At 41.2% G+C, this 12,608-nt stretch overlaps 1 protein-coding gene across 7 annotated transcripts in view; it reads left to right on the top strand.

The window, feature by feature from the left end:
* Nucleotides 1-12,608, top strand: part of dock1 (dedicator of cytokinesis 1) — a 194,847-nt gene that overhangs the window by 177,307 nt on the left and 4,932 nt on the right. For all 7 annotated transcript variants that reach the window (XM_047608341.1, XM_047608343.1, XM_047608342.1 and 4 more), the window contains 4 exons: nucleotides 1,682-1,765; nucleotides 9,820-9,957; nucleotides 11,791-11,933; nucleotides 12,065-12,263. In XM_047608341.1, coding sequence (XP_047464297.1) covers nucleotides 1,682-1,765; nucleotides 9,820-9,957; nucleotides 11,791-11,933; nucleotides 12,065-12,263 — 564 coding nt within the window. The remainder of the gene's footprint in view (nucleotides 1-1,681; nucleotides 1,766-9,819; nucleotides 9,958-11,790; nucleotides 11,934-12,064; nucleotides 12,264-12,608) is intronic.

Consider the following 12,608-nt stretch of genomic DNA (forward strand, 5'->3'; position numbering starts at 1 on the left):
CCAAGACACAAGCGAACAAACGCAGGGATAACAAAACTTGACCAAGAAAAGAAAGGAAAAGCAGGACTATACACTGATCAGTCATAAGATTATGACCACTGACAGGAGAAATGAATAACGTTGACCATTTTGTCACAGTTCAGTGTTCTGCTGGGAAACTTTTGGACCTGGCATTCATTGGTGGGGATATTATACCCACTACCCTCATACCAATGACACACACAAACAAATGTAGGAACTACTTAAAAAAAACATGAAGAACAGCACAAGGTGTTGACCTGGCCTTCAACTTCACTAGATCCCAAACTGATCAAGTATCTGTGGGATGATCCACAGAGGCCCCTCCGAATATGCCCGATCAGTGTATATATATTTTTGTTATTGTTGGTTTTTTGTTCACATTACGTGAAAGTAAAGCACAACAAACGAACTAACAATGGAGACCAGCTTAACACCTCACTTCACCAGAGCAACTTGAACACGCAGCAAGGACTCCCAGCGTCGGCCACCTTCTCAGATCCAGATGACCACAACGTCCTGAAATTACTTGTGAATTGGAACATGTTGAAAAATGAAAAGAGCCTGCTTTGTGCGCCCTCTTGACTTCATTTTTCCATTACTTGAGTCACATTCGTTTCTCTCCTCGTACACGGCTTCGCTAAGCTGAGCAGCCAATTAGAGGGATGTCTCTCACTGACACTCTCCTCCTCCTCCGCCAATTCAGCGTGCTGGATTCTAGATGGATGCCATCAGGGATCCGGCTAGCGGCAACGATGCGGGTTTCTCCAGATAAATTAAGGTCACAGATGCACACTAATGGCCTGACACCTGCAAACTGCTGACTCTTTGACTGGTGTGTCACAGGCCTTAGGTTCCCCAATGATCTGCTGGGACTCCAGGAATTCATCAAGCCCCGCCAAGAAATAGTAAAGCACATAATTCCCTGTAATGCACACATTTTGGATTTTGATAAAAAAAAATTGTTAATAATATAGCAATGTCAAATTATTCTTTTAACACAAGATCTTCTAACGCGATTTACAAATCTGGGTCCACTTCATATTATTGTAATATATTAAAGTATATTCTAAACAAATTCCAATGAAGCAAATGTATTCCCTGGTTTTATTCCATGCTGTGAATTGATATTTAATCCAAGATTTCTGGTTAACATAATTCATGCCTTTTTTTCCCTTTGAAAAGCTCCATCTTTTTTGAATTCTGCTTTTCACCACAGTTATTTTGTCATCCAATCCATTTTTACTTCTTTTTTTTTTTTTTTTGATTATACAGAAACGACAATGATAGCCTGCTGGTTTCCCAGCATACTTTTCTTCCTGGAGTAGATTTATAGTGGTCTTGTGAAACGGTACCTTATGATTCAGCGGGGGAGGGATGGGAATTCTCTGCCCTCAGGTCACTCCTTCATCTCTGAACTATTTCAGGTGGTAGAGGAGAGACGAATGTCATCCTGCTCATCCTTACAGCCCCCCCACCCCCCAGCACACACACACACACACATACCAAAAGCTTTCACATCCTCGTCAATTTCTTTTCTTTTTCTTTTTTATTTCACAATCGTCTCTACATTTCCCATTCCGCTGCCCCCTGAATTTACTCCAGATCTTTCTCTATTCACACAAACATACTTACTCCTGTGTCTCTGTTCTCTCTTCCTCAGGCTTTCTTCAATGACAAGTACATGCAGGAGCACCCAGAGGACCTTGAAAAGATAGAGAAGCTAAAGGACCTTATTGCCTGGCAGGTGAGACTGATGTTTAGGATGGCGATTCTGCATCTGATATATTGAACATCTGTTTTTCTTTGCCAAGTTACGTCTTGTAGTGTCTGTTAACGTGCAGCTTCTGTATCTGCAGCCAGTTGGAGTGGGATGGTGAATCTGCAGAGGTTGTCTCAGATTAGTAGCATTATGGCCTTTGATTCCTGTATTTTTGCTACGAATCTGACAAATCTCATCCTCCAGGAATGATGCTGTGCTATTTGGACAGCTAATCAATTAATGTCATTAGATGTAAACAGGGATGCGGTTGGTGGAACTTCAGGTCTAACTGATAGGTGGTTTAGGCTTCTGTGCCAATTTGACGGCATAACTACGTCAGCCCAGACCACATGCAGACCCTAACGCCGTAGCCTCACAAGCACCTCCCCAGAAATGTAACTACACGTCATCGCAACGCAGACCACTAGGGCTGCAATTGGTCCGCTTGGTAGTACCATGTTTGTGCTTTAGTATGCTTTAGTGTGTTTCTCCTTCTACACAATTTTCAAATTGATTATTTTGGATCAATAAAGATGGAACACATCAAGGCAAGGTTAACTGGTTTGGACATATAATCATTTGTAGGACATGTCTTCAATAAAAATTTCGCTGTGAAGCAGGAAGCAAAGAAACATTAACTTGACTGGATAAAAAAAAGACACAGCGCCGTCTAGTGGCTGGGAGTTTTATTTTTGCAGAACCAGCCAGACTGACGATCGCACAAGTATAGGTTACGCCGTCTATCTCCCACAGTACCTTAAATGAGCCTTCAGCCTTAACAGAAGTAGTAGCAGTTATGTGGAGCACTTTAAAGCAACCTAACCTCAAACTCTGATAAATGATGTGTAAACAGCAATAGATTCATGACATTTCCGTTTTATTGCCCGACTCTTCTGCACAACTATCACACGTTGCTCAAACATTGATGTGATTAGATGTCGTACTGTAGTTTGTCTCAGTCGCCAGAGATGTCAGGGTTCATGGAAAGCCTGTCAGAATATTTTTTATTGTGTTTCTTTTTCCGTGGCGCAAAACAACAGAGGAACACTGTCATTCTGAGTGTGGAATGACAGTTTTGAGAAGCACAAAAAATGTGCATTCATGCCACTTGGCCTTTTAGATTAATTGAAGCCTATTTATTTAGCCTCTCAGGTGCTGAAAAAGAGGTGGCCTTTTTATGTAAGTTGCTATGATTCAGTTAGGACCCTGCAGGTGACGCGCAGTATATTTTCAAATCTTTACAGCCCAGTATCAATGGAAAGCTTATATGCCAAAAGATACTTATGTTTTATTTTGCATATCATTTATATCTGAAACCTTACTAAAGTACTTCTACAGCAAAAAAAAGAAAAGATATAATTTCAAGAACTTGTAAGTGCACCCTGAAGAAGCAGGGGAATGCAAACAGTCTGAAGTTGTGTCACTGCAGAGTGAAAGCATGAGACCAGCATCTGTGGTGTTGCAAACTGAGGACCCTCACAGAGTCTAGAGAAAGAGCGCACACAACAGATTAGGAATGCACATACACATATTTTTGGATTGACAATACTATTAAGTGCTGACTACGAAACAAATCTTAAGCTGATGTGTGGTTAATCTCTGATTAATAAACTCCTGGCTATCTTTAAGAGAACAGTAACATCCTCCTTTTGGGATGTTGGAGTGCTGCGCTCAGATTTCAGTTGTGTGTTTGTTTTTTAATTCTATTAGTACTCTTAATTAAAGCTGTAGCTCTAAACCACAGGTATGGTTTCCTTCCTTATGGTTCACCCAGGAACTAAGCACAGATACAACCAGTTTTTTCTGTCCACTTCCTATCACTAGCTGCAAAGAAAGAAAGTTAATTGAATTTTCAATCATTGCTGATCTCTCAGTTGTTGTAAAATAGGTCACCTTTGTGCTCTGTATCTCTGGTGGAACTCCACCAAATCTGAAAAGTTTGGTTCTTTTGTGTTCGTGAAACCCTTTGTCTTCACAAGCCACAAAGATTTCCACAGAAATATCAAAGCCTTACATTGCCTCCGTGCTTTTGGCTCTGAAGTCTTCAAGCTTGATGTTGCTTTGCTTTTATAAGTACAACTTTTTATATATTTATATATATATATATAATTACTGCTTTTCATATGTTGTCTAGTTTTTCATTTTTCATAGTTGGAGACGTTCAAATTGTATGAACGTGGGGAAATGTAGGAAGTCTGACTGAAGTAGAAGTTGACAAAGCAGGCGAGGGTAACCCAAAAATAAACGTGCTGCTACTTTGTCACTCCTGGAAACCTGTGAATATCACGAATGCATTATGTTTGACAGGGTTGTGAGTGCAAAACTGGCTTTCGCCTTCAAGACCTATGAGTTATTTTTATACCCGCGTGGAAGCAAGGGTGGCGACGTCAGTATGACGACTTATGGTTCAAAGCTTTGTTTTGGTTCAAGTTTTAGCCTCATTTTGAGATCACAGCTGGTCCAAACTAGTGGTAGAAATCACACTGCCATTTCAAATGATTCTCCACCCACAAACTAAAGTACTAATTAGCAGCATCTCTGTTGTCTCTCCCTGCTATTATGAGATAAATTAGCTGCTTTATCTTGTCAGATTGACAATGTTTTTTTTGTTTGTTTTTTTGTCTATTTAACAGTGTGGTGGTATGGATTATTAATCTCGAAAAGAAACAATCGTTAGATGAGTTTCTAGCATAGATGACTGAAAAAGTCAAAATATATCCGTCTATTGAGCCCACGCCGAAAATATTCACAACAAACTTTTAAATAGATGACTAAGGCGGATTTGAAATGGTATCAGCTGTCTCCGTGCCAGAGCCGACATGCTTGTTTATCTCGCGTCTTGAATCTGTCTAAATGAGACAAATGGAGGCGAGTCTGCGTCGACTAACAAAACTAAACGGGGAGAAATGAGCTGGTGTGCCCTGTTCTTCTGATATACCCATTCTCCTCGTCTAGTAATTAGGGAGGAAATGAGTAACTGGAAATCAGGAAATTAGGGATTGTAAAAAAGCTCCCTGGCAAATACAAAGTAGGTGTTTTCACTGATGTTTATGTTTATAATTATCTCTGGACAGATGCCTAAATTAGTACCTAAAACTCTCCTCTCCACTGCATGAGCCACTCTGTTAGAAGTTGTTAGGTGTAGCAAAATGATCAATAAAGTGAATCAGAGACCGAGGCGCATTTTCACCAGGGCATCAGCGACTAGATAAACAGAATTCTGTTTTCTTAATGGTTCTGAGAAAAGCTTTTACTTGTGTGTTTGCTCCCTATGTCTCAGATGTAGCGTACATAGTAGATCTGTCTCCTTATTAGTCTTGTCTGACTCACCAGTAGCTGCGTACATCTCCAAGACCTTTCTGACCTTTGTGAAAGGTCTTAATATGTCATCACAGCTTTAATGCGAGGCATCTCAAAGTCCGCGTGGTTGTCCCAGCACCGCAGGTTGTGGCTCAGAAGTCTTTTCAGCGTGAATCACACAGAGATAGAGTGACAGAGTTCAGTTAAGAAGACACTGTTGATACTAAGCTGCAGTGCCATTTCTTTCACGCTTGTCAGCTGATCCCTGCATTTACCTGTTTATAAATGGGGTATAGCTCTCATTTGTAATTACAGTTTTGGTTTGCATTCAAGGGACATCAAATCGACAACTTAATTGTTGATGTACTCATAAAACTCTAAATGTATGTTTTCTAATTTTGTCTAAATCAATCTAGTTTGCAGTTAACATTTGTAGTTATTTAATCACTAATTTGCCAAGGTGTAGTAAATACTTTTTCAACAGCTAGGATGCACAAAATGTTACCAGCAGTTTATTGGACATGGCATTATGCCCAGTTTCCTAATATTTTGCACATTTCAGTAGCATAAACTGTATATAAAAGAGTTTAGTTCTATATGAATGGACGGCAGTTTGCAACCTTTCAGCCAATCAGAAAATAGTATTTCTAGTTGCCAGGAGAAATGGCTGCACGGTAATCACGCCTTCCACAAAAGAGCTTCATCATTTATCTATTTTTTTTTTTTTTTAGAGTAATATACTGATAAATTATTTTCAAACACTTTGACCTTGTCCGGCTCAAAAAAAGAAAAAGAAAAAATCTAACTCTGAGCTAAGTTCAAAACTGAAGAGCCCTATATTGGTTTTCTAAAAGGTGTTTGTGAAATTTGCACAGTAAAACCTCTGTTTTTCGACTTTGCGAGTGGCTCTTCTTTGCAAACACTACTGCAGTAATTCTTCTGTCAACCAGTAGAAAACCTGAAAAGGAAACACTTTGATACCATGGGGTTGTGCCTGGTCCTGTCTAGGTGGGTGCTACATGCCTAAATAACATCCACATTAACGCCAGGTCCAACAGTTTCCCAGCAGAACATTGAATTGTCGAAAGATGGTCAATGCTATTCACTTTTCCTGTCAGTGGTTTTAATGTTGTCACTGATGGGTGTATGTTCACAGTTAACCGTATACTAGTTGACAGATGTTGCTACAATTAAGCATCTGTGCCTCACCATTGCCTAAATGTAATTTCTCAATGGTGTTTACTGGCAGTAGTAACACACAACTGGCTGCTGTTCAGCAAATCATACTATTGGCTGGTTGAATCAATAACAGTTGGGGAGAGAGCTATCCAATAGGTTATCCCAGCCTCTTGCAAACATTTTTCCTATTTACACATATAGCACACACAAAGCGCACACGCATGCTATTGGAGGCTTGTTTTTGATAACAGTAATACTTAATCACGCTTTGCTTTGGTTTGATCCTCCATCTCCTGAGAAAAACCCTACGGCTGTGCAGGTTTGGCTATATTTTAGCAGCCTTTCGTTTACTTTGGCTGTTTTGTGCTGGGAAGGTAACGTTCCGTGCTCGCAGCTTGTCTGACCTTGTTTGCCAGCTGTCCGCAGTTTTGCACAAGCTTGGTTTGTTAGAGTGGTGACATTCAACCACTGATTTCTCTCCTGTAAGAATTTCTCCCAAGGTATCCCCATACTAATGTGCTTCTTGTAATTATTTGAATGAGTCTGATTTTTAAAGGCAGCAACACTTGCCGTTGTATTGCCCTGTGGATCTCCGTGGTACATCCTAATATCACCAATATATGCCTCACCCTCCCAGCTTTCAACATCGCCTAGTAGCTTTGCTATTGTCTCCTCTAAAAATCTTTAAAAAAGTACCTGTTTCCGCAGTATGTGTTATCACCCCTTTACAATTTTAAAGTAATGTTTCGTGAATGTTCACCGCTGGGTTTATTAGAAATGCAGCACAAGGTCTCATGTGTCTAATTAGCTTCACCTCACAAATGGTAGCCTCTCTTACTGATGTCCCACGTCATAAAACAGATGTTACATGTAATTAAACTAGTCCATGTGTGTGTTCTTGTACAGCTGTCTTTCTGAGAACTAGCTAGGGAGTGAGGACATTTTGGCTGGTCCTCGCTCGTAATGTGTAGTGTATACTGATCAGGGCTGAGACATTTATACTCGTCAGTCTGTCTCATTCTGTAATCACACCACCCAAACACTAGACGGCGCTGTGTCTTTTTTTGCCAGTCTGGTTAACTTTAGTTTCTACATCCTGCTTCACTTTCCGCTTCCTGCTTCAACTTTAACAATGACCTTTGAAACTTTAGGCGAAAATTTTGCAGAAATTTTGTCAAACACGAGTCTGTATCTCCAAACCTCCTCAGTTAACCTTTCCAACTCTTTATTGACCCAAAACAATCAATTCAAAAACCACGGAGGTTAGGGTTAGGCACTTAGATGTTTAGGTGCTAGGGAGTGTATTATTCCAATGAATGTCCTCACAGAGATAGCCATTCAAACATATATGTGTGTGTGTGTGTATTCTTGTACAGTTATCTTTCTGAGGACCAGTTTTTACACCTTCGACATGAGGACATTTGTGCCAAGTGAGGACGTTTGGTCACTCTTCACTATGTTACATGGCTGCTTGAGGGTGAAGACTTGTTTTTTTGTGTTATGGTTACAGTAAGGTTATCGTTAGCATTATGGTAAGGGGGCTAGGGAAATAAATGTGTCAATGAATGTCCTCACAAACCCAGCCACACAAACGTGTGCGCGTGTGTTGCCAACCTTCAGCCTAAGTGTCTTCCACAATGAGCTTATCACCGCGCAGCCACCAAGCAGGATTCTGTTGCCATGCCGCCACTCAGTCGCACTCAATCATCCCGAGGTCTATAAAAAGATGTGGGTATCCTGGGAGACGTGAATCTTGCCTCAGCTTTCACTCTCGCTGTTTTTTTCGTTCGTCTCACAACACTTTGTCTTTCTGACTCCTCTCCCCCCTCCTTTCTCCTTCTCCCCATTGTTTTATTTATTTCTTTTTTTTTTTTTTTTTTAACCCGTCTGTCATTTCCTTCACCTTTTATTCCAGAGCCCCCTTCCCTCTCTTCTCTCCTCTAACGGGTCCCAGCAGTGATGACGAGGGCACTCCATATCAGGGGAAATCCTTGCAGGGTGTCCGTAGCCGCCTCTCATTCATGTCCGTGTTCATTTATCTGAAACATCTTGGATTTCAGCCACTGTGGTGCGAGCTCAGTATCTTTTCTTGGAGCTGATCAGCTCACAGTATGTTCCTCCCACCATAGGAGGCTGATTAAGGTATTACTGCGGTGTATTACATGGCTGAGAACCTCACGCCAAGTAATTTGTGCGTGTTTCTGCATTAGCAGCGTTGCTTCCACATTAATGAGCCCACCTTATTTGAAAAAAATGTGTAAATAAAACATGCACCGTTTGAGATCATTACAAAAGGTTGCATCACGAAATGCACTGAATGGTTGTCGTGCGCTCCAGTCTGCTGCGGAGGGGCAGTTTGCCCTCAGAGAAAAGGAAGAAAGGAGAGCGGACTCGAGGGAATCTCGGGGTATCACGCACACGCTCACTCTTTCTCTCCACTGCCCCACCTGCCAAATACTTCACACACTTCTTTGTACTCTGAGCAGATTCTTTGTTCCATTTTGCTCCGGGCTCACTTGAATTTGTCAGCCTCAAAAGCTGCTGTACTCAAAATGAGCCACGAGATGCATTGTTCCAGCTTCACCCCCCGTCTGACCCCGAGCATTTAATGCAAACGCTTGACTTAAATTCCCTTTTTTATTTTCTCTCTTTACTTATTCATGAGCATAAAAGGCGTAAGTTGCTTTCCTTTCACCTTCAGCGGTATTTCTCACTTACAGCAGTGAGACATTTCGGGGAATATTTTTTACAGTTGCCATGGGAGAGGAAAAACTCACTGTAACATCTTCGCTTGTTTCCAGCGAGTTATTGGAAACAATTCCTCCCTGGCGTGCCACAGTTAAAGGTGGCATGTAGCACGGAAACACCCCCTCAAAAAAATCTTCACCTTTGGTTTCAACAAGCAGAGGTGGGAGAGAAGAAAAAAATAAAAAACTCGCTGAAGGATGACGCTTCCTGCTCTTGCCAGATTTAGTCAGCAGAGCTTGCTGACACTGACTGTGGCACTGGGGTTTCCTAATTACTAGTTTTCAGCAGCTTCAGTCTCTGCCTCGCTCGTCCCTCTCTCCGTCTACCTGGGCTCCCTCTGCTATATGTTTTTGTTATTCACCGGCTTCCTACAGTTCCACAGGCGTCGACGGCGAGCTCGAAGCGGCGCATTGCGTCGTTTTCTGCGTCAGAGGTGGAGGGCGTCCGTCTCAAGAAGTGCATGCCTGTAGATGTAGCCGGCCTTCTTCCCGCTGCCATGTTTAATATACAGGGTGTATCATGTCTTGGTGATGGGAGGAAAGTAGAAGGAGTGTCATGGCAACAGCTTTCCACCACAGCACAGTCTTAAATTCACCTGAATGAGGCTGGAGGGATATTTTTGTGCACACACATGAAGACTCACAGCCAAGCAGGCTAAGGTCATGTACGTTAAATTAGGTGTATATCCGTCTCTGAATTATTCCTTTTGGTTTTCGACACCTCTCATCTCTTGGGTAGGGGGGGCGGTGTTTGAAGTTTTTATTATTTTTTTTTTTATTTCTAATGCCGACGTTTCTTCTTTTTGCTGCCAGATCCCTCATCTCGCTGAAGGCGTTCGAATTCACGGGGAGAAGGTCACGGAGGCGCTGAGGCCCTTCCACGACCGTATGGAGGCCTGCTTCAAGCAGCTGCGGGAGAAGGTGGAGAAACAGTATGGGGTGAAGACCCTGGTAAGAGCTTTTTATCCTCTACTTAAAGCTTCTTTTTCTTTTTTTTTTTACATGAAAGTGCTTTGTAGTTCTCTGTGCTAATTTTAACAGGCACTAATGGAATCTGCTCCTAAATGGATATTTGATTTATTCGAAGATAAATACTTTTTTTTTTTCTCCACTTCATCCTCAGACATCCATTACGTAGGATTCGTTTTCCTTTTGTAGTTTTATGGTTTATTTAGTAAATTTCTTTAATTTTTCAACAGATATGAATTATTACACGTGTTAGTTGAGGCATTTTAGGATGCCTAAATTATTTCTAAATCTTTTATCGAGGTGATTAAAACGCTTTGTTTGTCTAAGTTAAGAAGATTTCTAGATTTCTTTGATTTGTTCCACAGTTGTGTTCCTACTTTTCTCACCAAACAACTTCAGATGCCAGGCTAGTATGGACATGATAAGGCTGCACGATTATGACTAAAATGAAAATCACGATTATTATGATCAATATTATAATCAGTTATTAATCGCGATTATTAATCATGTTAGGGAAAACATCTGTATTTTTATTGCTGTACTTTTAAACGAACAATATTCGAACAATTTTCACTAGTCGGTAAAAACATGATAGCGGGCATTTCATTGGATTCATTCTACAGACGATCACATTCTACGGTTAAAACTTATTTATTTATGCTTATTCACATTTATAGTTTGATATGACCAACAAATCTAACAAATTTTATCAATAGCAACGAGCTACAACCTCGCTAATTAGCAAGTACCCGTTTGAGGACACTGGGACTTCACTGTTCGCAATTCTGTTTTTGCTCAGCTGTGTACAGGTATTAAAATAAAGAGTTTCATATTTGATGACACATTGGTGACTTGATTAAGATAAATAATAAAATAATCCCAGTGTCCACATACGAGGACATTGGTTTTTCGTTTATTTTTTCAAAAACTACTACTTCCTTTTGAAAGATGATGCTTAGTTTATATACTGATCCTAAAAACCTTGGAGGAATTAAAAATGCATAGCAAACAAAAGCTTGGGTCTCAGGAATGTAATTTAAATGTAAATATGGTTCAGATTCATTTTATCATAGCAGCCAACATCGTGATCACGATTAAAATTTGATTAATTGCGTAGCCCTAATGGACACTACAGTTAGATCCAAGTCTGATTTGGACGTAATTAACCGCATTATATCACATTTATAAGACTTCCTCCGCACACAGAACATGCACTGTATGTGACACTTTGTGGGTTCTTACTTTAAGCTGAAGTCAGCTTGTGTGTAGCGGGTTGCTGCCGGGTACTAACCCCACCCCACCCCACCCCACAACCCCCTCATCCTTTACAGATTTAATTGTTGCTTGGCCAAGCTTTTCCCTCCATCTTGCCCGAGGTAACGGGGCGCTCACTCAATTTAAAGGGAGAGGGTGGTGACCTTTCAAACAAGAGAAAAGCCATCACTTTCCAGGGCGTGATAATAAGGTTATCCTATCAGATGTGTGATGGCCCCTTTCTTCGCTTGAAAAGACTCTTTAAATTCACAAGGCTTCATTGTTAGAGCCGCGGCTCCTGGATTTTTCTTCCTGCAAGTTCCGTCAGAAATTAATGGAACTGCTAGATTTCTTTAAGTTCAGTTATGTTGCTGGGTTTGAAGCTCTGTAGGGAGGATCGGCTCAGGATAAAATTCCAAAATGACCTTTAGACTTTCTCAACCCGCTACTTATTTTGAACACTTTTATTCACAGCTGGGGCGTTTTGATGCAGAGATAACTTAAAAAGCGTGACCTGTGCGCTGAATTCTGTTTCTGTTTGTTTTCCCTCTGTGGTGTCAGCCGACAGCGGACGAACGTCGGGGTTCACGTCCTCACTCCATGGTGCGGTCTTTCACCATGCCCTCCTCCCAGAGGCCGCTGTCAGTAGCTTCAGTCACTTCAATCTCCTCTGACAACTCCCCCTCCAGACCTGGCTCAGACGGGTAACACCTGGTTCCTCACAGAACAAAATACCATATACCAAAAGAAATATATTTTGCTAATGCAAAACTTCAGTGCACTAGTCTTATTTATTTATTTTATTTAAACTAATGCAATGTTATGCTTCATTCAGTTTTGCTCTGGAGCCTCTTCTGCCAAAGAAGCTGCACACCAAGTCTCAGGACAAACTGGACCGGGACGAATCGGAGAGGGAGCGCAAAGAGAAGAAGAAGGAGAAGAGGAACAGTAAGCACCAGGAGATCTTCGACAAAGAGATGAAGACGACCGAGATCCCTCTGCAGCCAGCCGAGGCCGTCATACTCTCAGAGACGGTACTGTTTAGATATTTCCATCTTCTTCTTTCGGTCTCTTTAACGTGTCTGCTGTTTCTGTTTCCTTTGCTGCTTCTATTTAACCATTCCTGTACATCCCTGGATCCTAATTCTGTGAATTTCTAATGCTACCCAGACAAAGCTGTGTGGGCTAATTCAGAAGCTATATATTTAACTTCAACCTGGATCCTTTCTGTTTTCTGCTCTCTCCAGCTCTTTGGCTTGGTTTTAATTTTCACGATCATGTGTTTCTTCCCATTTCTGCAATCAGTATCAGATAGATAGATAAATATATATTTTAGTGATCCCCAAGGGGAAATTCAGGAAGTCTGGCCACTCAAAGAA

Source organism: Mugil cephalus, chromosome 16 (genome assembly GCF_022458985.1).
Source record: "Mugil cephalus isolate CIBA_MC_2020 chromosome 16, CIBA_Mcephalus_1.1, whole genome shotgun sequence".
NCBI classification, from domain to species: Eukaryota; Metazoa; Chordata; class Actinopteri; order Mugiliformes; family Mugilidae; genus Mugil; species Mugil cephalus.